The sequence below is a fragment of the Terrapene carolina genome, unplaced genomic scaffold (assembly GCF_002925995.2).
Source record: "Terrapene carolina triunguis isolate 2854851 unplaced genomic scaffold, T_m_triunguis-2.0 Scaffold33911, whole genome shotgun sequence".
Taxonomy (NCBI): Eukaryota; Metazoa; Chordata; order Testudines; family Emydidae; genus Terrapene; species Terrapene triunguis.
Window position 1 is genome coordinate 6,790,669 of NW_020698262.1, and position 21,681 is coordinate 6,812,349.

The 21,681-nt window shown below is 42.3% G+C and overlaps 1 protein-coding gene across 1 annotated transcript in view; it reads left to right on the forward strand.

Moving 5' to 3' along the window:
• The first annotated feature begins 4,898 nt into the window (after positions 1 to 4,898).
• Positions 4,899 to 21,681, forward strand: part of LOC113409599 (1-phosphatidylinositol 4,5-bisphosphate phosphodiesterase gamma-2-like) — an 86,120-nt gene continuing 69,337 nt past the window's right edge. Inside the window, exons 1-2 of the mRNA XM_026663716.1 lie at positions 4,899 to 4,986; positions 10,973 to 11,211. Coding sequence (XP_026519501.1) covers positions 11,016 to 11,211 — 196 coding nt within the window. The 5' untranslated portion in view covers positions 4,899 to 4,986; positions 10,973 to 11,015. The remainder of the gene's footprint in view (positions 4,987 to 10,972; positions 11,212 to 21,681) is intronic.

Genomic DNA, 21,681 nt, shown 5'->3' on the forward strand with positions numbered 1-21,681 from the left:
ACTCCTGAAACTATCTGGTCCACCTTGTATTTAGCTGTGACACTTGAAGTACCTTTCCCAGACCTGAAGAAGATCTCTGTGTAACTCGAAAGCTTGTATCTTTCATCAACAGAAGTTGGTCAAATAAAATATATTACATCACCCACCTCGTCTTCTCTTATCCTGGTACCAACAATACTACAAACATCCGAAAAGGATGTCATTTTCAGTTAAAAGGTACAGGAATAAGGACAGGCAGAACCCTAGAGAAGCAAATCAGGTTAGTCTGGCATGATCTACCTTTGGTAATGTTGCATTAATCTCCTTTTCCATTTACCTCCAAGAATTTAATTATTCTTTCCATCACAATTTGTTCTAAAACTTTGCATAGTACAGAGGTCAGACTAACGGATCTGTAATAGCTTAGATCATTTTTTTCCTTCCTTAAATATAGGTACAATGTTAGCTATTCTCCAGTCATATGCTACTACCTTTGAATAGATAGACATATTAAAAATTCTTGCTACAGGACTAGTAATCTCATGTGCCTGTTCTTTAAATATTCTGGGATGGAAATTATCTGGCTCCCCTGATTTGAATGCATTAAGATCTTTACATTTCCCCCCATATCAGATGTGGTAATTTCCATATCTATACACTCATTTCCATCAGCCGTCCTGCCTTCATGGTCATGTTTCATATTATCATCCTTATTGAAAACTGAGGCTAAGTATTCATTTAGTTTTTGAGCAATACCTACGTTATTTTTACTCTCCCTCTCATCCACACTGCATAGCAGCATAACCTAATCCTTCCTTATTCTCTTTTTATTTATATAACTTATTATTTATTTTAATTTCCTTGGCAAGAACTAATTCAGCTTGACTTGTAGCAATTCTCACATTTTCTAACCTCCAAGCTTTCTTTGCTGATCAAAACCTTTCCCAATTCCCTATAGCTCTCTGCTTATTCCTAATAACCTTTTTGAGATGGTTATTCGTCCGATTGGATCTGCACTGCAGCCTTTCCCTACAAGTGCTTGACATGCAAATTGCAGATAGTTTTTGTACACTTGATTTAAAGAAATTCCAAGCCTAAACTGCGTGACTCTTGCCTAACTCATTCTCACAAGAACAACTTGGTGCCTAAGCCACCTGACTCCTGTAAACAGGGCCGGCTTTAGGAAGTGTGGGGCCCGATTCGAATAGTTTCGACGGGGCCTCGGCGGGGATGACTTAAAAAAAAAAACACGTAAAAAAACACGTGGGGCTTGTACTCACCGGGCGGCCCTCCTAGTCTTCGGCGGTGGGTCCTTCACTCGCTCCGGGTCTTCGGCGGCACTGAAGGATGTGCCGCCGAAGACCCAGCGCGCCGCCGGGTGAGTAAAAATTAAAACGGAGCCTCTAGCCAGAGAAGGGATTCTCGGCCACTTCTTCCCCCCTGCTCCCCGGCGGCCCTGCCACTGGCCGCGGGGCCCGATTCGGGGTAATTGGTGGAATTGGCCTAAAGCCGGCCCTGCCTGTAAACCAGGGCCGGCTCCAGGTTTTTTGCCGCCCCAAGAAAAAAAAAAAAAGGGCCGGAGGGCCGGAACCAAAGAAAAAAAAAAAAAAAAAAATGGAGTGCCGTCCCTTGAAAAGTGCTGCCTCAAGCACATGCTTGGAACGCTGGTGCCTAGAGTCGGTCCTGCTGTAAACAGGTGGGAGGGGGAATGTTCCGGGCTGTGGATTGCAAAAAGAGAGAGATGCCTATCTCCACGAGAGGGGCAAGACTTAGAACACACCACTCTCATTGGCATCTTCCTGGCTAGCTTAGGTGGCTCCCTGCCTACTATGCTGGCTTTTGTGAATTCCATTCTAAGGGTACGTCTACACTTACTTCCTGGTTCGGCGGCAGGCAATTGATCTTCTGGAATCAATCCCGGAAGTGCTCGCTGTCGACGCTGGTACTCCAGCTCGGCGAGAGGAGTATGCGGCATCGACGGGGGAGCCTGCCTGCCGCGTCTGGACCCGCGGTAAGTTCGGACTAAGGTACTTCGAATTCAGCTATGTTATTAACGTAGCTGAATTTGCGTACCTTAGTCCAAAGTGGGGGGTTAGTGTGGACCAGGCCTTAATTACATCCAACAAGCTTGGGAATTTAGTGTTATGCAGCTATGGTTTGATCCTCTTCCATATATTTAATATATTCTGTGACTATGTAACTTTTCTCCTTTAAGACAAAGTATAGGTGCAGTATAGTGGAGGTGCTATCACAAGATAATCTGCAACATGTTGGTGATTCAGTAGGTGTTAGTCTTTCTTCTGAGTCAATAGTGAACCACTGCCTTAGCATAGTATTAGGCAAAGCCTTGTATACTCTGCCATAAATTGTAGCTAACGTCTACAACAAGGTCTCAGGAGTCGGTTGCACTGTTGAGCAAATGACTAAAACTAAAATCTGCTAATTTGCTGAAGCATCTACCCATTGCCATTCCCTTGATGTAGAATTGTGCTTCAGGGTCTACATTTTCATTTAAAAATATTTCTAGCCCTCATGGTTACAAAAGAAACCCTCCAAAACTCAAGCTGAGCATAAACCTATACATAGTTGCGTACCACAGTCTATCGCTAGCTTGAAACAATAGCTCTCAGAGGTGTGGGCCATGGGTGTTAACTGTGAAACTAAAGATGACTATTAAACTTTCAACATTGTTAACTATCTCACTGATGATGATTTTAGCAGAATCATTCTGCTAACTGCTTCTCACACCTTTTCAGCTGCCAAACTTTTCCCTTGACATCATCTATGATGCAGTTATGAATTATCGACGCAAAACTCTGCAGTGCGGGAGGGACTGGGGGCTAGCCTCCCCGGCGGGAGCTCAAGAGCTGGCCGGGACAGTCCTATGGGCCGGATGTGGCCCACGGGCCATAGTTTGCCCACCTCTGGCCTACATTGTAGATTTTGCTATGTAAGAGGGTACACTATAACTACATTTATTTAAGTAATTATATAGATTAATATTTTCAGATTCTTATTTGTACATTTTTAGTATGTTAGAAAATGGTGAATGATGTATTGCTTATTTACTAGATAATTAACTTTTTGCTTATGATTTGTGTGCCATATTAGGATGGTAACTGGAATTAAAACAAACACACAAAACAGCATATAAAATGTATTTTTATTAAACAAACAAACTTTAAATGTTTTGGATACATAAACTTCTCATCAAAACATTTCACATTTATAATTAAATTATAATAAGTTTAGGCCTAACATATTTTGCATTAAATTCAGATTTCATTTTAAACAGATTTATTTTTTAAAAAGTTATAATTTAAATAAATTGAATTTTATTTGATTTTTAAGTAAAAAAAAAAAAATTAAAAAAAATCCACTGATTTTTATCCACCCTGTTTTTCTGCTAACCTATTAATCTGTGCATTGAAAGGAACTGATATAGTGTGATACATAATTACAAAATGGCCAAAATGAGCCACTTATGAATTATGACTTTCATTATCTTACCTGGAATATTCTGGTGAGCAAACTGCCATTTACAATGTGCTATTACATTGTTACTCATTGTACTGTGCAACATATCTATTTAAGAAAGAATGAGTAATCCACTAGTAAATAGTAATTACTCCAGTTTAATTCAATAGATCTGGGTCGAACTTGGACCACAGGTGATCTCAAATCTTATGTGTTTCCTATTACTTCCTTTTTCTTGTAATTTTGGTACCATGTCAATATCCATGCTTGGCCAGAATAGCATGTCTTGGGCTCTGCCAGAATGTCTGATCCTGTGGTGTGTGGCACTGTGACATAATGCCCTATCTGTAGGATTCCATTATCGGCAGCAATTTTGCCTCTACAGGCAATATGTTGATATGCTGTTTTCCATTGGTCATCCATCCATCTAGGACAGGTGCTGAGGACCAATGTTGGGCCTGGGAAAAACGTGGTAGTTGGAGTCTTTCGACCATCCCTTTCAAACCAGAGATCAAAGAGCTGTTAAAGTAGGTCAGGCAGATTCCCTTGCCACAGCTTCCTGCTTCCTCAAGCAGTAGCTACCCCTGACTCCAAGCAATGGAAAAGAATGTGCCGAACAGCTGTCCTCACCTAGCAGCAGACCAAGGGATGAGTATTTCCCTATGTGCTAATGGAAGAGCCCCCCGTGGACTGGGGGCTCCTGCATCAGTATTGCAGCAGCCCCTTCTCACCACAGTTAGTCTTATCCCTAAAGCCCCAGCCTGTGGAGCCCCCCGGGAGCTGTGCGAATCTCAGCTGTGACTCCGACCCAATGACAGTTCTAGCCCGCAGGGGCGCAGAGACCAGTTCTCGCCCCGTCACCCCAGCGCCCTGGCAGGCTCCGAAGACAGGCGGGAAAAGACTGGGAGCTTCGTATTAACCCCCCGCCCCCCGGGGATTTCCACACCCTGGGTTTTGGAGGCCAGAGGAGGGACATGACCTCTTGGCATGGGTCAGACTGAAGGCTGCGCTACGGCCTCTACCTCGGGGTCCCACCCTGTCCCGTGGGGACCCGGCTCCCCTCCCCTCGGATCCCGGCCAGGCCCCGCCCCCTGGGGAGCCGGCCCCCCGGCGGGGGTCCCATCCAGCCCCTGAGGGGAGCCGGCCCCCCCCGCGGGGGTCCCATCCAGCCCCTGAGGGGAGCCGGCCCCTACCCGTGAGGGTCCCGCCCAGCCCCCCAGCGGAGGCGGCCCCCACTCCGAGGGGTCCCGCCCCGAGGGCCGGGATGGGGGGGGGAGAGAGGCGCCTGTCCCGCCTCAGCCTCCCCCGGGGCCGAGGCTCCTCTCCCCGCACCGCCAGTAGGTGGCCGGGGCCGGTCACATGACCCCCCCAGTTGCTACCACAGAAGCAGAAGCGGGGAGCCTCGGAGAGTCTCAGCCACCGACCGGCCTGGCAGCGGCACCGGCACCGGCACCGGCTCCCTTGGCGCCGCCGCCTGCAGCGTAGGGCACCGGCCGGGAGGCTCCCGGGGCTGCAGCTCCCCGCGCCCAGGTGAGGCAGGGAGGCGGGCGAGCGAGCCCCAGCCCGTCGCCGCCGAGGCTGGGGGCGAGGGGGCTGGAGGAGGGCGCGCTCCCCGCGGCCGTTGGCCCGGCGCCCCCCGGGGGTTGGCCCAGCGCCCGGGCGGCACCTGTCCCCCAGCCGGGGGCTCTCGCCGGCGCTGGGCTCTGCAGCGGCCGGGGCTGGGGCCGGGGCCGGTCTGCAAAAAGAAGGAAGGAAACGCTGCAGCGCTGGGAGCCTTTGACAGCTGCAGGCGCGGCCCGAGCGAGGCGGGGCTGGTGCAGCCGGAGCTCCCTGCGCGCGGGGTCGGGGAGGGCAGCGGTCTGGGTGTTTGGTCTTGGCCTTGCAGGGTTGTTCGTGGGGCTGCAGCGGGGCACTTGTATAGAAAGGCCCTTTGGGGCTGTTTCTCCCTTCCCCTCTGGCCGGCCTGAAGCTGTCAGCTAGCCTGAGGGTAACCTCTGCTGAGAGCCCTGCCCAGTTGTGCTAGGCGCTGTACAAACGCAGCTAGAGGCGGTCCTTGCCCAAGGAGCGCTTGCGATCTAAATAGCTAAGACAAAGCAGGGTGAATGGAGGTATTACTAGTGAGTGACCTGCCTGAGGTCAAAGATCTCCAGATGCTGCTGCCACACCATCCTTCCTGTCCCACCGAGGATGCCTGGAAAGCACCTGGCATATCATGGGCGCAACTACAAGAAATAATGATCATAATAAATGCTGCAGCATTGCAGTAACCTACACCTGTGATAATTTGCATTTAGTGCAGTTCTTTCTCTTCTCCCTGCTTCTTAGCAAAGATCTGTTAGCAGGTAGGTGTGGAGAGCTCTTAGTATACAAAGGAGTTGTCTTAACAAATTATGAAGCACTATAACAAAGTATAACTCAATACCGTTGTCTAAATAAATAAAGGTAGTATATCTTATGTTTGCATTATAGTTGTTCTTAGTTATTTGCAATGTTTTTCTAGCCTTTAGTGCACATTAGTGAAGTTATACAGTACATTCAGCATTCCCAGTCCTGCAATGTGACATGTGCAAGACCCCCCATCAACTCAATTGTCTGCCCACATCACATTGTGGGAGTAGGAAGGGATAATCTAGTGGATTGGGGACTAGACTTGTGTTTAGAACTGTTACTGTGTTCAATTCCCAGGTCAGTCACAGACTTCTTTTGCACTGGTCATTTATTTTCCCCTCTGTTCCAGTTCACTATCTGTAAAAGAGGGATAACACTTCTGTTCCTCACAGCGATATTGTGAGGCTAAAGTCCACTGTCTGTGGCATGCTCAGATACCGTGATAATAAATAACTACTTTGATGAATAGATAAAAAAAATTTCTGATAGGTCAAATAGTACCTCTATACTGGTCAGTGCATGATTGTTACAAACATCACACATTGTGCTTTGCCCAGTCTAATCTCATGTGCTTTCATCACTTCCTTTAGGGGTCTAATAAATTTCATAGTTGAGAAACTCATTGTGATGTTACTTTAAATGAACTTTACTTCATTTAAAATACTTTAAAGTTACTTTAAAGTAAACGGGTAGGTCACTTTGAAAGGTGAATGGTATAGAGTAAAAGTAGTGGAAAGTTTTATACTGTAGGGAGCAATCCTTCATTGGTCAATTTAAGGTTTTTAGTCCATCCAACAGATCTTTTTCCATGTCTGTTCAATGAAGTAGATATCATTAAATTTAGGATGATTTCAGAGTACAGTACAAACCTGATCACTGATATGTATCTTGAAATTTAGAATTAATGATAAAATAACCAATGAAGATGCTTACATCTTAAGGGGGGGAAAAGATAATCTTTTATAATTCTCAGAAAATTTAGGAGCAGAAATTTATTAAAACCAATGTACCATATACATTGAGAAGTGTACAAAAGGCCATCCTTATTAAGCAACTTCCTGTGTGAAGAGACTGCCCCAAAGCATTCCTCGAATGAAATAAATTTGTCAGGTTTTGCTTTACAGCTACTGTTTGTCCCTATAAAAGACATATCTGATCTGTTTTGTTAGATTATCAAGAAAATTAGATTAATTTAGTAGTCAGGCGCTTGACTGTGTATAATTCAGTGGAGCATTAAAAAAATGAACTTCTAAAAATTATTTTTTAAAGACTCAATGCTACAGATCTGAATTATGGTCTGATTGATGTTAATGCAATTCTTAATTTTGGGTGTGATGGGGGAGGAAGGAAGGAGAGAGCAAGAACAGTATTGTATGTTTAAAAGTCAGATCAAGGATTTCCTTTGATTTTTTCCCCTTCATGCATTGCCATTATCTCTTGTTATTGGAAAGCATTGTAACTGAAGGGATTATGGGTAGATCACTAGATATGAATCCACTATAATTTCATGAATGAATTATGTGATTAGTTCTATAGAGTCAAAAGGATCGATTGCACTTTCGGCTAAATCCTACCAACACAGTGACCCTGATAGGTAATTTGTCATCATTCCCTGGGGATTGGTATATATAACTCCCATTAGAGTTAATAGAAGAATTTAGTATGAATAAATGGGTACAGAACACCACAAACCTCTGTAGTGCTTTGCAAAACATGGGCTAAAAGTCATGGTCCCTGTTCCAGAGAGCTTAGAATTTAATGTAAAATGGGATAACAGGGCAGATCATTATCTTCTTCATCAGTGTGCAGTAGGTGAAGTATTATTTAAGAAGGGATTTGAAAGAGAAGGGTGACTGTAGCAGAGAACTTTGAGAAGGCTGGGAGAGTGGACATTGTGAAAGGAGTGGATGATGAGATGGTGAAAAGAAAGTAAGTGTTGGTGAGAGAGAGAGAGAGAGGAGGAGGGAGATCTGAAGAAAACGGTATTTAGTAAGGATCAGGTCAGGAGACAGTGATGGGGGGGAAGTTAGGTTAAAGAAGGAGGTTACAGAAGGGAAGCGAGAAGTAGCAGAGTCAGATTGGTTATCCAAATGGAAACTGAAACTGCTCACGGTGAAGGGTAGTGGATTGAGGAGAGCGGAAGAGAACCAGAGGAGATTTTGGAGCTGGTGGTTGAAGCTGCTCTGAGGGGCTTTAAGCCCTTCCTACTTCTGGCCCTGGTTGAGAGGGATGTCAAGAAAGCTGTGGTGACAGCCACTGCTTCTTGTGCGAAAATTAAACCACTTCCTCCTTTGCTCGTGGATGAAAGAGTAGGCTCCACAGTGTCCATTGTGTGCAGGATTCTGCACCAGGGTGAGGTGTACCCGCGACTGTAATTCGTTAATGGCTGCAGTGATGTGCAGGAGACTGAGACATGGAAGCCTCTTGATATTTATGAGAGTTGCAGCATGTGCATTGGGCCTCTTGTGTCTCTCAGCAGTGCTTAATTTGTGCCACCTCTAGGCTTGGCAGTTCATAGCCTTGGCACCTCTCGGCTTGCTGCATCGGTTATGATGTAAAAAAATTGCTTGAGCCCTGGCACCGAATTGCTTGAGCCCCTGCACCTCTTTCATTACAAATTAAGCACTGTGTCTCAGCGGTCTCCTCGCTTGATGGCTGTCATGTACAGAAACATGTGCCATTTGTCACATAAATAAGAGATGAGGTGACCACGTGGAGATGTAAGTACTGTATGGTCGTAAAGCTTTAAAGGTGCAAAGACTGACATTAAATACAATATTGTAATTTGTCTTTTTCCCTGAGGTCTTTCTTGTCCTCTTCTGGGTCATGGGGTCAGATCCTCAGCTGGTGTAAATTGTCATCACTCTACTAACTTCAATGGAGCCTTGACAGTTTACACCAGGGGTCGGCAACGTTTGACACGCGGCTCGCCAGAGTAAGCACCCTGGCAGGCCGGGCCACTTTATTTACCTGCTGACGCGGCAGGTTTGGCCGATCGCGGCCCCCACTGGCCGCGGTTCGCCGTCCCGGGCCAATGGGGGTGGCGGGAAGCCGCGGCCAGCTCATCCCTCGCCTGCGCCGCTTCCCGCCGGAATGGTAAGATTTTAGGCATACTTTAAAACTGTTGCAGAGGCTTATTCTCCTTTATTGATATCTAAGCCACTATGTTCTTAATACCCAGGATGTAAAGGGTTTCTAGATATTTCTGATAGGAAGGAAAATCATAATACCCTTTGAGCCTGAAAGCCAGGATATGTCTACACTGCAATTAAAAACCCGTGGCTGGCCTGTGTCAGCTCACTTGGTCTCGTGGTGCTCAGTCTGTGGGACTGTTTAATTGTAGATTAATTGTAGGCAGGTGGGAGGATCGCAGACCTCAGGCTGCAGCCCAAGCTGGAATATCTAAACCACAATTAAACAGCACGTCAGCCCAAGCCCTGTGAGTCTAAGTCGGCTGGCACGGGCCAGCCGCGGGTGTCTAATTGCAGTGTCGACATGCCCTAAAAGTTTTTAGTTTGCACATAGAACACTTGAAAAAAGCTGATATAGAAGATAAATATGGTGGTATTCTAAAATGGGAAGACTTCTTATAGGGAGAGAAAGTGAGTAGTGGTTTCAGATTTGGAATAGAGCTGCTACCTTCTCTATATGTGTCTCTATTAAAGAGAATTGCTAAGAGTGAAGAGTCAGTGGTCTCTCACTCCTTGTAAAACAATAATAATTAAAAAAATGAAAAAAACGTTCTGATAGTTGTTGGAGAGCTGGGCCATGGGGTGGAAGGTACATCATTTAACATCTGCTGAGACTACCCAAAGGAGGCCAAATTCTGGACATTTGCCTGTGATTTAATCTTTGAATTCACCAGATCCAGACTGCATTGGCCTCTCTAGTGATACTTCTGGATTGCCCTGCAAATGAGAATTATTCGCTGAAGGATTCAAAGCTTATTTTTCACCTTTTGGTGTCAATGAGGTGCACCTTAGTAAAAGAAAGACCCTGTAGACACTATTATGTGGTGTAAAAGGACCCAGGGCACACTTTGTATGGAAAAGTTTACTGACAACACAGAAATGGGTTCCAGTGGTTACAATATAACAGGGGTCGGCAACCTTTGGCACGCGGCTCGCCGGGGTAAGCACCCTGGCGGGCTGGGCCGGTTTGTTTACCAGTGTAAACTGCATTAGGACTTTTGCTGGAAATGTTGCAAACAAATCACCCTTCTAACTGACATTCCTATACCAGCAAAAGTTTCTAATGTAGACCTAGACTTAGAATTTGAACAAAATAATCCCTCACACTTATTCGGTTTCTTGATTATTTTTAGCTGCTTTCTTTGTTATAAGATAGGCACAGTCTTCTCTCATGTACACATGAATCTCCTTTTAGTTTCAGATGCTTTCTCCTCTTTGTCACAGCTATGCTTACAGTGAGCGTATCTCTTACGTCTCCTCTTACACTGTTTTCTCTCCCATGTCTTCTCTGTTGTTTCTGGGGAGAATCAAATCATCCACTGTATAAAATATAATTTTGAGCCTTCTGCATAATGCTGCAAATAATATTTGAAAGAGACAGACCACATCTATAACTGTGTGTGCATGCAAATCAAAGGTCAGGTGCATTTGCGCTACCTTTGCATCCTTGCAATCCCAGTTTTCCTGCATACACCAAAGGGATGGGGGGAGCATTTGTTCACATACTGTTATAAATTTGGGCCAGAATGATCTTAGCTCGCCTTATGCTGCCGTGGAACTTTAGATAGTCATTATTGTTGCATTGTTGATGAAACAGTGGAGTTTTTGTTTTGTTGTTTAGAATCTGAGATCATATTTCATTGAATGCTAAGGCTGCTCCACCCAGCTGAGTGTTCTGAGTCCTGCTGCACTGGATCACTGATCCCTCCCCCAGCGAAACACATTTCTCCTTGAAAACCTCACAGACTAGGTAGGATTGTTGTCAAGGTTAACCAGATAGCTGAGACTGTATGCTTGCACCTGAAGTGCAGTGTTGCATTTTGATCTTTTTTCAACACTGATCCTTTATTTTATTTTTTGGTAAATTGAAGGAAATAAAACAAAGTAAAGTTATTTAAATATTAAATTTTGCTCCCTTCTCTCCTCCCCTTTTTCAGCACCTCAGGAACGTATCAGTTTGATGAAATTTGATTTTAAAAAATGTCCAGAAAGAGCACAGACTATGGAGTGCTGCCGGAGTATGAGAAGAGCCAGATTAAAAGGACTCTGGAGCTGGGAACAGTTATGACAGTGTTCAGTCTCAAGAAGTTTACTCCAGAAAGGAGGACCATCCAAGTCATAATGGAAACCAGGCAGGTGGCCTGGAGCAAGACAGCTGACAAGATTGAAGGTTTCTGTGAGTATTGGCATGGCATGCCAGAACTTGGAATTTATTACTGATAAATGTAATTGACAAAGGGTCATTTAGATCAGCATTTGACAGTTTGCTTCTTTTCACCCAAGAGCATAATTAAACTTTAAAAATTGCATTCTGTGAGCCCTGTTGGTTTACTGTCATGTAAACCAAGTTTCTCCTACTAGTTAGCCTTCAGCAGGGCTAGCTGCCTAACTTGTTGCTACGCTCAGGCTTTTCTTCCTAGAGGCCTTTTGTCAAAGGCTAAAGATTCAGATCCTGATCTTGCAACCTCACTTATACATGAGTAAGGGCTAACTTGCATCATTAAAAGTAGTAGGATCAGGCTGTAAGTACTTACTAAAAAAACACACAGAACCCAATTTAAAACATACTGGGAAGAAACTTAACAGAAGGACTTGGGCTTAGAGCTTTTTTTTTTTTTTTTTTCCTTTCCAGTGTGTTCAGTTTGGATGAACTGGGGAGGTTGGGTTGGGAAAGCCGATTTTGCAAACTTTACTGTTGTTTTTCTTTACCTATAACTCATTAATGTTTTTAAAAATAAATGTTTGCAGATTATTAGTTTATACTAAGAGTCAGCGTCTTAGGTTATTTTCAATTCTGAGCCATTTCATTATAAGAGGGGAAAAATATTCTGAGTAACAATGGCAAACTGGGATCATCCAGTAATTGCAATCTCATTGTAGGGCACAGAGGTCTGAAATGCAACCCTACCTTAAATTTTACTAGACGTGCAGAGGTGTGTTTCCTTGGTACGAAAGCTTTGTTGCGATAGGCTCTGTGTTTAAAAAAATAAAAATAATTTCTGTATACATGGATCTCTTAGTCTTCAAAATCAACTCAACTCACAATTAATTAAAAAAATAAAACCAGGCAACAAAAGTAACACAAAAAATGAAACTATCCAACAAAAACTACATTGGGATCTGAAAGAAAAGGACAAAAGAATCATAGAAATATAGGACTGGAAGCGGCCTTGAGAAGTCATTAAGTCCAACCCCTGTGCTGAGGCAGGACTAAGTATACCTAGACTACCCCTGACAGGTGTTTGTGTAACCTATTCTTATCAAGCTCCTTTGGAAACCTAGTCCAGAACTTAACTACCCTTATAAATAGAAATCTTTTTCCTAATATCTAACTTACATCTCTCATGCTGCAGATTAAGCCCATTACTTCTCGTCCTACCTTCAGTGGACATGGAGAATAATTGATCCAATTTATAACAGCCTTTAACATATTTGAAGACTGTTATCAGGTGCCCTCTCAAGTCTTCTTTTCTCAAGATTAAACATGCCCAGCTTTTTAAATCTTTCTAAACCTTCTGTCATTTTTGTTGCTTGTCTCTGGACTCTCCAGTTTGTTTACATTTTTCCTAAAGTGTGGTGTTCAGAATTGGACACAGTACTCCAGCGGAGGCCTCATCAGTACTAAGTACAGCAGGACAGTTACCTTCCTAGTCTTATGTAGGACACTCCTGCTAATACACCGCTCTCTCTCCCTCTAAGTGGTCTTGGTGCCACTAGATGGGACAGAACACCACACTCAAGAAGTGTGTAGGTTACATACTTTCCCGTAGCTGAGGAAGCGTGTCCTGAGCTTCAGAGACTTCCCAGTTGAAATCCCTGATGAGCCCCCACTTGTAACGCTGACAGACCCTGGTCATCGGCAGACGGGATCAAACTGGGGACCTCTGGACATTAGTGCATGAGCCTCTACCACGTGAGCTAAAAGCCAACTGCCTGTTAGCTAAGGTTGTAGAGTAATTTAACACTCTCTCTTTAAGTGGTCTCGGTGCCACTAGATGGGACAGAACACCACACCCAGAAGGTGTGTGGGTTACACAACCACGTCACATTGTTGACTTTTATTCAATTTGTGATCCTCTATAACCTCCAGATCCTTTTCAGCAGTACTACCACCTAGCCAGTTATTCCCATTTTGTAGCTGTGCATTTGATTTTTCTTTCCGAAGTAAAATACTTTGTACTTGTCTTTATTGAATTTCATCTTACTGATTTCAGACCAATTCTCTAATTTGTCAAGATTGTTTTGAATTCTAATTCTGTCCTCCAAAGTAATAGCAACCCCTCCCAGCTCGGTATCATCCATGGATTTTATAAGCATGCTCTCTACTCTATTATCCAAGTCATTAATGAAAATGTTGACAAGTACCAAACCCAAGACTGACCCCTGTGAGACTCACTAAATACATCCTCCTTGTTTGACAGCAAACTGTTGATAACTACTCTTTGAGTACAGTCTTTCAACCAGTTATGCACCCATTTAATAGTAATTTCATCTAGAACATATTTCCCTAGTTTGTTTATGAGAATGTCATGTGGTATTGTGTCAAAAACCTTATTAAAATCAAACTATATCATGTCTACTGCTTCCTCTCATCCACTAGGCCAGTAACCCTATCAAAGATGGAAATTGTGTTGTTTTGGCACAGTTTATTCTTGACAATGCCATGCTGGCTACTCCTTGTAAACCTATTGTCCTTTAGGTGGTTACAAATTGATTGTTTAATAATTTGTTCCAGTATCTTTCCAGGTATCTAAGTTAGGTGGCCTGGTTTATAATGCCACGGGTCCTCCTCCTTTCTCTTTTTAAAGATAGGTACTGTTTGCCCTTCTCCAGTCCTCTTGGACTTTACCCGTCTTCCATGAGTTCTGGGAGATAATTGCTAATGGTTCTAAGATTGCATCAGCTGCTTTAAGTATCCTAGGATTAATATCATAAGCCCCTGCTGACATGAATACATTTAACTTATCTAAATAGACTTTAACCTGTTCTTTCCCTATTTTAGTTTGCATTCCTTACTCTTTGTCAGTATTAATTATATTGAGTATCTGGTCACCATTAACCATTTTAGTGCAGCCTGAAGCAAAATAGGCATTGAACTCCAGCCTTCTTGATGTCATAATTTTTTAGCTCTCTTTTGCCACTAAGTAGAGGACCAATACTTTCCTTCATATTGCTGTTGCTCCTAATGTAGAAAGTAAATTCGAAATACTGTAGTAGCTAGGCATTATGGACAACTGCTAATTACTTTCTCGTTATGCCCAGGAAGTCCCTTATGCCCGGATTCTGCAACGGAATCTATCTGGTTAGTCCAGTTGACTTCAGTGGGGCTCTAAACTGGTGAATCTAAATTTGCAGAATTAGGGACATAATCTGGAATTTACGGGTTTGGGTAATTTTTCCCTGGTCCTCTCCCTTAGCCCTATGGTGTGTGTGTGTGTGTGTGTGTGTGTATATATATATATTATCACAGGAGATCTCTGATTGCAGAATATCAGGTGCAAATATTTTGTCAATGTGGTGCAAGTTTCTGTAAAAGTGAAAACCACAATTTGTGGCCTAAAAGGTATTGAGTTAGCCACTGTTTCTATATAGCATAAATTCTGGTTTAATATCTGAGGCTGATCCCATACTTCAAGGACCATTTTTTTTTATCACTATACTGTTTTTGTCTGCCTATTTTCATTATAATATTGTAATATGTAAGAAAACAAATTAAAATAGTTAAAAGGACTGTAGGGTGTGAGAGAGATACAGGAATTAGACAATAATCTTACCAGTATACATTTACTGACAACATTTTACATTCTTTTTGTAAAGTTGCATTTAAAATGAAAATGATATATAAATGTGTCAGTCCTGTTCAAGATATTAAAATGATGAATTCTGGTCCACGTTTCCAGAAATAAGTACGGTATGTTGATATTTTAAAATGTATATGTATTTAATTTGTTTGTTTTCATTTTCTTCCTGTCCCTGTATACGGAAGAGTTTCTCCTTTCCTCTCTGTGGTAGTGGCAAGCTTGCTTTTACATGACCCGTCCTTATTCTTTCAATAAAGAAATTGAAGATGAAAGGGATGCTGTTAAGTATTTTAGGTCCAGAATGTGAGGTTTAATTATATATAATTGAAATATAAAATTGAAAACATATTTTCCCTGCAAAGTTGGACACTTTAACACTAACAGTATTCTGATAACGGTAAAGAGTCAGAAAATGAGAGTGACTATAAACAATCAAACCGACAAGTTCAGTTTCATTGTCCAATTTAAGTGTCAGGTATATAGTCGTAAAAAAAAATTATAAATTGTAAAATGTAAATTTTAAACTTCCACAGTTTAAAAAAAAAACCATTAAGATATTATGAATAAAACAGATAAGGAAACACTTTTTTAACGTCTAAGATTTTGGAGCCTCATTCACCATTCTGTTACTTTAGTTGTACACTAGTATGACAGTAATGTTATGGCGGTAAAAAATGGAATATTGTAGTGATAGTCAGAGATGCTTTCTGAAGCTTAATCAATAAATATTTGCAAAGTGCTCTGAGATTCTTGGATGAAAGAAACTGTATTGTGGGTTGGGCTGGTAGTGCTACCTATTAAGGTTACTTGATACTCCCCATTACAAGACCCTGTTTTTAGTTGCTTATAACTTTTTGTCAAACTTTAACCATTTGGGCTGAAATGTTCCATGCTGGATGTCTGCCTCATGTTGAAATTTTTTTTTTTTTTTTTTTTTTTTAATTTTTTACACAAGAGTGAAGCTAGATATGTTGTTTTACTCTCGTTAAGTTCTGGCGACCATTTCTTTGAAAAGCTCTAACACCCCCATGCTTTGGAGCAGGGACTTGAAATTTAACAGAGGTGGCCCTTGTGTCCGGGACGTGCCTTTTGCCATCCCTGTGAAAATCCACTTAAGTTAGGCCAAGGCCTTTGGAAAATGGCAGTTTGCACATGCTCGGCAGACACGACTTAGACTTTAGCAGCTAAATTCCCCAAAGGTTCTGTCCTCAGTGAGCATGCTCCAGCACAGGGCTGAGCAGGACTCTACTTGCAATTGCAGTTCTGGGCTGCAGTGGGCCATCCTGGGTCTGGGCACCTGAACTGAGATCAGGGAGCCTATATGTCCTGTGCTCTCAATGACCTCTCTACTGGGCCCAGGTAGCATGGAGGGGAAAACTGCTTGGTTCAGATGCAGAAGGGACAAGTGCTAGACCTGTGCGAGGGGAAGGTGGCAGGGGAAATGTATTGGGACAAGGAGCCTGGGGGTGGGGCAGAAATTGGTACTAGAGGCTGATAGTGGGTAGGGAAGAGGGAAACTAGGATTGGGAGGGTAGGGTAGATTGGGATTGACTGGGTAAAGAGACTGAAACTGGGAGCCAGGAAGCAAAACCGGTGAGTGTGCTGGGAGCCAGAGAGTGGGCGGATGAAAGACTGAGACAAATAGTATGTGATCATGCAATTAAAGACTGTATCATGATGCATACGCAGAAGGGGGCATTTCCTAACTTCTCAGTGATTGACATTGCAACCTTCTTTTAATGTAGTTTTGGTGGTTTGTGTAATAATAATCTTTGTTATTTATATAGCTCTTTTCATTCATAAAAATGTGCTAAAGCAATTTGCAAAGGTAGATGAGCAACATTATCTCCATTTTACACTTAAGGTAACCAAGGCACAGAGAAGCCTAGTGACTGGTTTATGTATACACAGTGAGTCAGTAGCAGAGCTGGGAATATAATCCATGTGTCTTGATTCTTAGTCCTGTGATTTATCCTTGGGGCCGTGTTGCTTCTCTCCCTGTAAGTGCAAGTATTAATGCAATTCTCCTTCACAGTTATGTAATTACCCTTTTTAACGATGGAATTTTGAGAATATGAAGTGTCCCTAGTCATGAATATGCAAAAGATTCCATTGTAGGACCGTTTCTTTTGGACATGCTGTAACTCATGTTAATGACAAATCACAGCTGATTTGCTTAAAACTAAAGTTACTGTAACTTTGACTGGTTGACAGTGTTTCTGCTTAAGATGAAGAAAAGCTTTAATTTAAAAAACAGGTTGTTTTTGCCTTTTTTCACAAATATGAATCCAGACTTCCATTTTGTTGAGGCAGTAGATGTAATTTATGAATCTAAAGTTTATGTAGCAAAGTGGTTAAATGTCAATGGAACTCAAAAAGTCCATCCAAGAGAATTATAACTTTTATTTCTTCAGAGCTATAACATAGAGATATCAAGCTTGTCATAGTTTAAAAAAAAAATGAAAATCCCTGTCACAATGTGTAAATATAAAACAGAAAAAATATTCAGCTACAAGTTATGTTAACATTGTAAAAACCACATCTGGAACATTTTAATGGTCAAGAAAATGAGCAGTTTTCTATTACAGAGTTTAAAAAAAAGTCATGTAGAAGTTGCAACAAAACTGAAGTTGCATTAAAAAAAAGGGTTTTTTGAATATAGTTTAATAATTTTCAATATATCAGGCAACATGGCACAGTATGGCGAAACCTGGAGCTTCTGAAAGATAACCCTGGTAATAAAATATACACTGAAAACAACAAATATGTAAGTGATTTTATTATTTAAATAGCACATACAGAAAAAGATTTCTTACTGTTAAAAATGAAGAAAATTTGCAAACAAAAAACTTCATTTAACATTAGTTAAGTTTGCTCTCATCTATAAATGAAACCATAATATATTAGAAAATACAAAGTTAAGGATTAAAAGGTTGCGAAGTCAAGCATTTTCAAATTGGTATTAGAATTAATGTTCCCATACAGCCTTAATTCAGCCCCCTGATTCTTTCAGGTTACAAGATGGATCTGCTCTGGGGATGAATCAGGGTTGTGTAGTGAAGGAATCTGTTGTCTGTAGAACCCCTGCTTCTTCATGTCTGCATGTTGTTAAAGGCTGTATCATAATTTGGTCCCCTTGTGAGTATGCATTAAGGTTGCATGGGCAGCGTTCATTTTGGTTTTTCCTGTCTTGACAGTTCTTGACTTTGTAATCTTTTACAGTAGAACCTCAGAGTTACAAACACCTTGGGAATGGAGGCTGCTCATAACTATGAAGTGTTTGTAACTCTGAACAAAATGTTAAGGCTGTTCTTTCAAAAGTTTACAACTGAACATAGACTTAATACAGCTTTGAAACTTTACCATGCAGAAGAAAAATGCTGATTTCCCTGTCTTTTTTAATAGTTTGTTTATCACAGTACTGTCCTGTATTTGCTTTTTTGTTGTTGTTGTTGTCTCTGCTGCTGCCTGATAGTATAGTCTGGTTCCAAATGAGATGTGTGGTTGACTGGTCAGTTCGTAACTCTGGTGCTCATAACTCTGAGGTTCTACTGCAGTGTTTCTCAAACTGGGGTCGCCGCTTGTGTAGGGAAAGCCCCTGGTGGGCCGGGCTGGTTTGTTTACCTGCCCCGTCCGCAGGTCCGGCCGATCGCGGCTCCCACTGGCCTTAACTTTGTATTTCCTAACTTTTCATAGCTTTGCTCATTGATGAGAGCAAACTTAATTAATGTTAAATGAAGTCTTTTGTTTGTGAATACCAGTATAATTCCCTGTATAGACATTCATATTCTGTTATATAAGAGGGCCTTTTTCTGATTTAGTTTGTCATTTTGGAAGTGGTTTAATTTAAGATTAATAAAAAAGCCACTTTTGTTCTGAAATAAGTGCATCCACGCAGGGGGGATATATGGGTATAATTAAATCTGTTTATTTCTACTGATATAACGTGAAGAATCTCCTGTGTAGATAATTCCTGAGTATCGGGGCACGACAGTACTTGTATGGTTGAAATCCTGTTTCCTCTTGGAGAGAGTTGCAGTTGTGGTCATTTCTGTATAACAACCAGTCTGTCTTGAACGGGATGGTGGAGTTTCTAAAACTGCACTTCATTTCCAGCCAGATGCAAGCGGTTGTTGCTGGACAAAGAATTTTGGATGGAGATACTTCCCTGGTTCCAGAAGAGGTGATCTGTTAAAGCTTAGAGACCTGGGCCTTACAGGTGATAGCCAGCGGCTAGCCAATCTCCATTTTCACAGTCCTCAACTCCATTATAGTATTTAACATTCTGTTTTAAACTTAAAACTCCCCTCTGCCAACTTGACTGGATGAGCAGTTCATTATAGAGAGTATCAACGACTTAAACGTCACTGTGTACAAAGGAGATTTTTTTTGACAAAAATAGTCTTGTGTGAAAACCTTTTTCTGTGTTTCTTTCACTCAAAGTTACAGATTAGTCATGTTCTCTTGGAAGGAAGTGCTGTGTCAATGAAAGATCACTGGGCCAGATTTACAGCTGAAATAAATCAAGTAAATCCCTTGACTTCTACAGAGCTACACTGATTTAGAGCTGCTAAGAATCTGGCCCTATGTGTTTGGCCTATGCATATTACCTCAATGGAAATGAGATTGCTGCTTCTAATATCTTTGGGACTAAGAATACTTATTTATTTAGGTGGGGGAGTCTGACTTTACAATCCAGCCTGAATAAGGGATAGCAGGTTGCAATCTTGTTCCTGCTTCCCCTTGCTCTGTGGGGGAGGAAGAGGAAGTAATGTGCCCCAGCACGTCTGGCACAACTTACTTCCCACTCTGCCCGTCAGCACTAATATTGCCAAGTGCCTTGCTAACAGAAGAAGCAGACATCACCCCCTGATGTGTTTGTTATCAATCTCTTGGAGAATGTCTAGCTTTAGCGCTGTGGCATCTGAGATGAACTAAGGAAATCTAGATTGGGCAAGAGGATTAAAATAGATTTTACTAGGTGCACTAGAAATTCCAAAGCCAGCAAATGCACTGTGGTTGGCACGTGCAGGATCCTAGCTCTGCTGAAATTGAGATACCAGATCAGTTGCTTGCTTTCCTTTGTGGCTGCATTCTCTGTTGCAGAGGAGTAAGACTTGCCTTCTAGTTGCAAGGTGAGAGGTTGCCAATAAGGAATCAAGCATCTCCATGTCCCAGGCTGCTTGGCTAGATTGAATGTGTTCCTTAAAGGTTCTTGGTGCCACTGTTCTTTTTCTTTCCACTCCCAATATTTTACTATGCAGAATAGCCTGTGTAGACCTCCTGCTAGCTATGATGTGTAAAAATCAAACGTAGCCTGCTGTGCAGTTTAAAAGCCAGGCAGACTGAAGAAAATAACATACCTTTGTGAGAGAGCTTTTCACAGCAGGTGCTGGTCACAGAGGATTTCATGAACTTATTAAAATTAAAACCAACAACATGTGTATCCTTATGTGGCAATGCAAAGTATTATGCAAATAGCTGTCTGTAAGAAACAGATCTGAGCTTGCACTGGCCATGTTCACTCATGCTTGGGGTGTTTTTAGCCATCTTGATTTTGTTCTGCACAAAGTAACTTTTTTTTTTTGGTTGTGCAGCACCGAGTTCCACAAGATACAAAACAATGAGATGAATTTATCTGCAGAAATTGGCTGCAAAATAATGGGCCTTCTTCCCAAACCCCCAGTTATTACATACTGTTTCTTATAGCACCCCAGATAGTCCTCCTGACACCTTAGAAACTGTCCTACATATAAGATACTTTAGAGGGGCAAAGGTATTGGTAATCAGCTACCAAACCTCTAAGTCACTAGTTCAAAACCATCCTATATCAGCAGTAACCAAAAATTATTTAACTTCAGATAGCTGAAACTTTGCCCTTAAACTGGTTCCCATTGTGCTTAAATACCACACCCTCCCATTAGTAGTATGTGGGATCACCCAGTAATCAGAAGCCTTCATTTTATTTTTATTTTAAATTTTTGGTAATGCTATGCATATTGGGCTCCATCTTGCGTCCACCAAAGTCAGTGGGAATCTTGTCATTGATTTCAATAGGAGTATTGGTCCCATATTACTTCAGTGGATTTGCACTGATGAGCTTTGCAGAAGAAGTGTGCTTTAAGGATAGATTTGAATGATTACCGTGTGGTCATTTTGGTGTAAGAGCACTGGACCGTTCATCAGGAGGCTTGGGTTATATTTCTGGCTCTGTTTCTGTGACTCTAGGCATGTCACTTAACCTCTGTGTCTCAGTTTCTCCATCTGTAAAATAGAGATAATAATACTGCTGTTGTAAAGCATTTTGAGAGTTAAAAAAAAAAAGTGTTATTTTAGGATAGGGCAAGAAATTCTGGGTGGAAGTGATAGCATGTGAGACAGTGCAAAGAAAGATTTTTGTGACAAAGACACACCTTTCCACTGAATTTTTACTGGAGATGCTCACAGACCCTGAACTTTGACACAAACTCTGCTGCTAGTATCTAACACGTTTTCAAGATAAGGAAGCTGATCTCATAAAGGGCAGGTCTACACTACCACTTAAGCTGATCTAACTTACTTTGCTCAGGGGTGGGAAAAAGACACTTTCTGACTCTGAGCCAGGGGTGCCGGAACAGGGTGGGCCAGGGGGCCATGCTCCTCCCACTTTTTCCCAGCCATAAGGGCGAGCAACAGAGAGAGGGGCAATCAGGGGGCGGGGCCTCGGGGGAAGAGGCAGTGCGGGGGAGGAGCTTGGGGGGAAGAGGCGGTGGGGGAGAAGGGGAGGTGCGAGGGCAGATCTTGGGGGGGGGGGGGGGGGGGGGGGGGACAGGTCCATGGTTCAGGTGCCTGTGGCCCTCCCACTT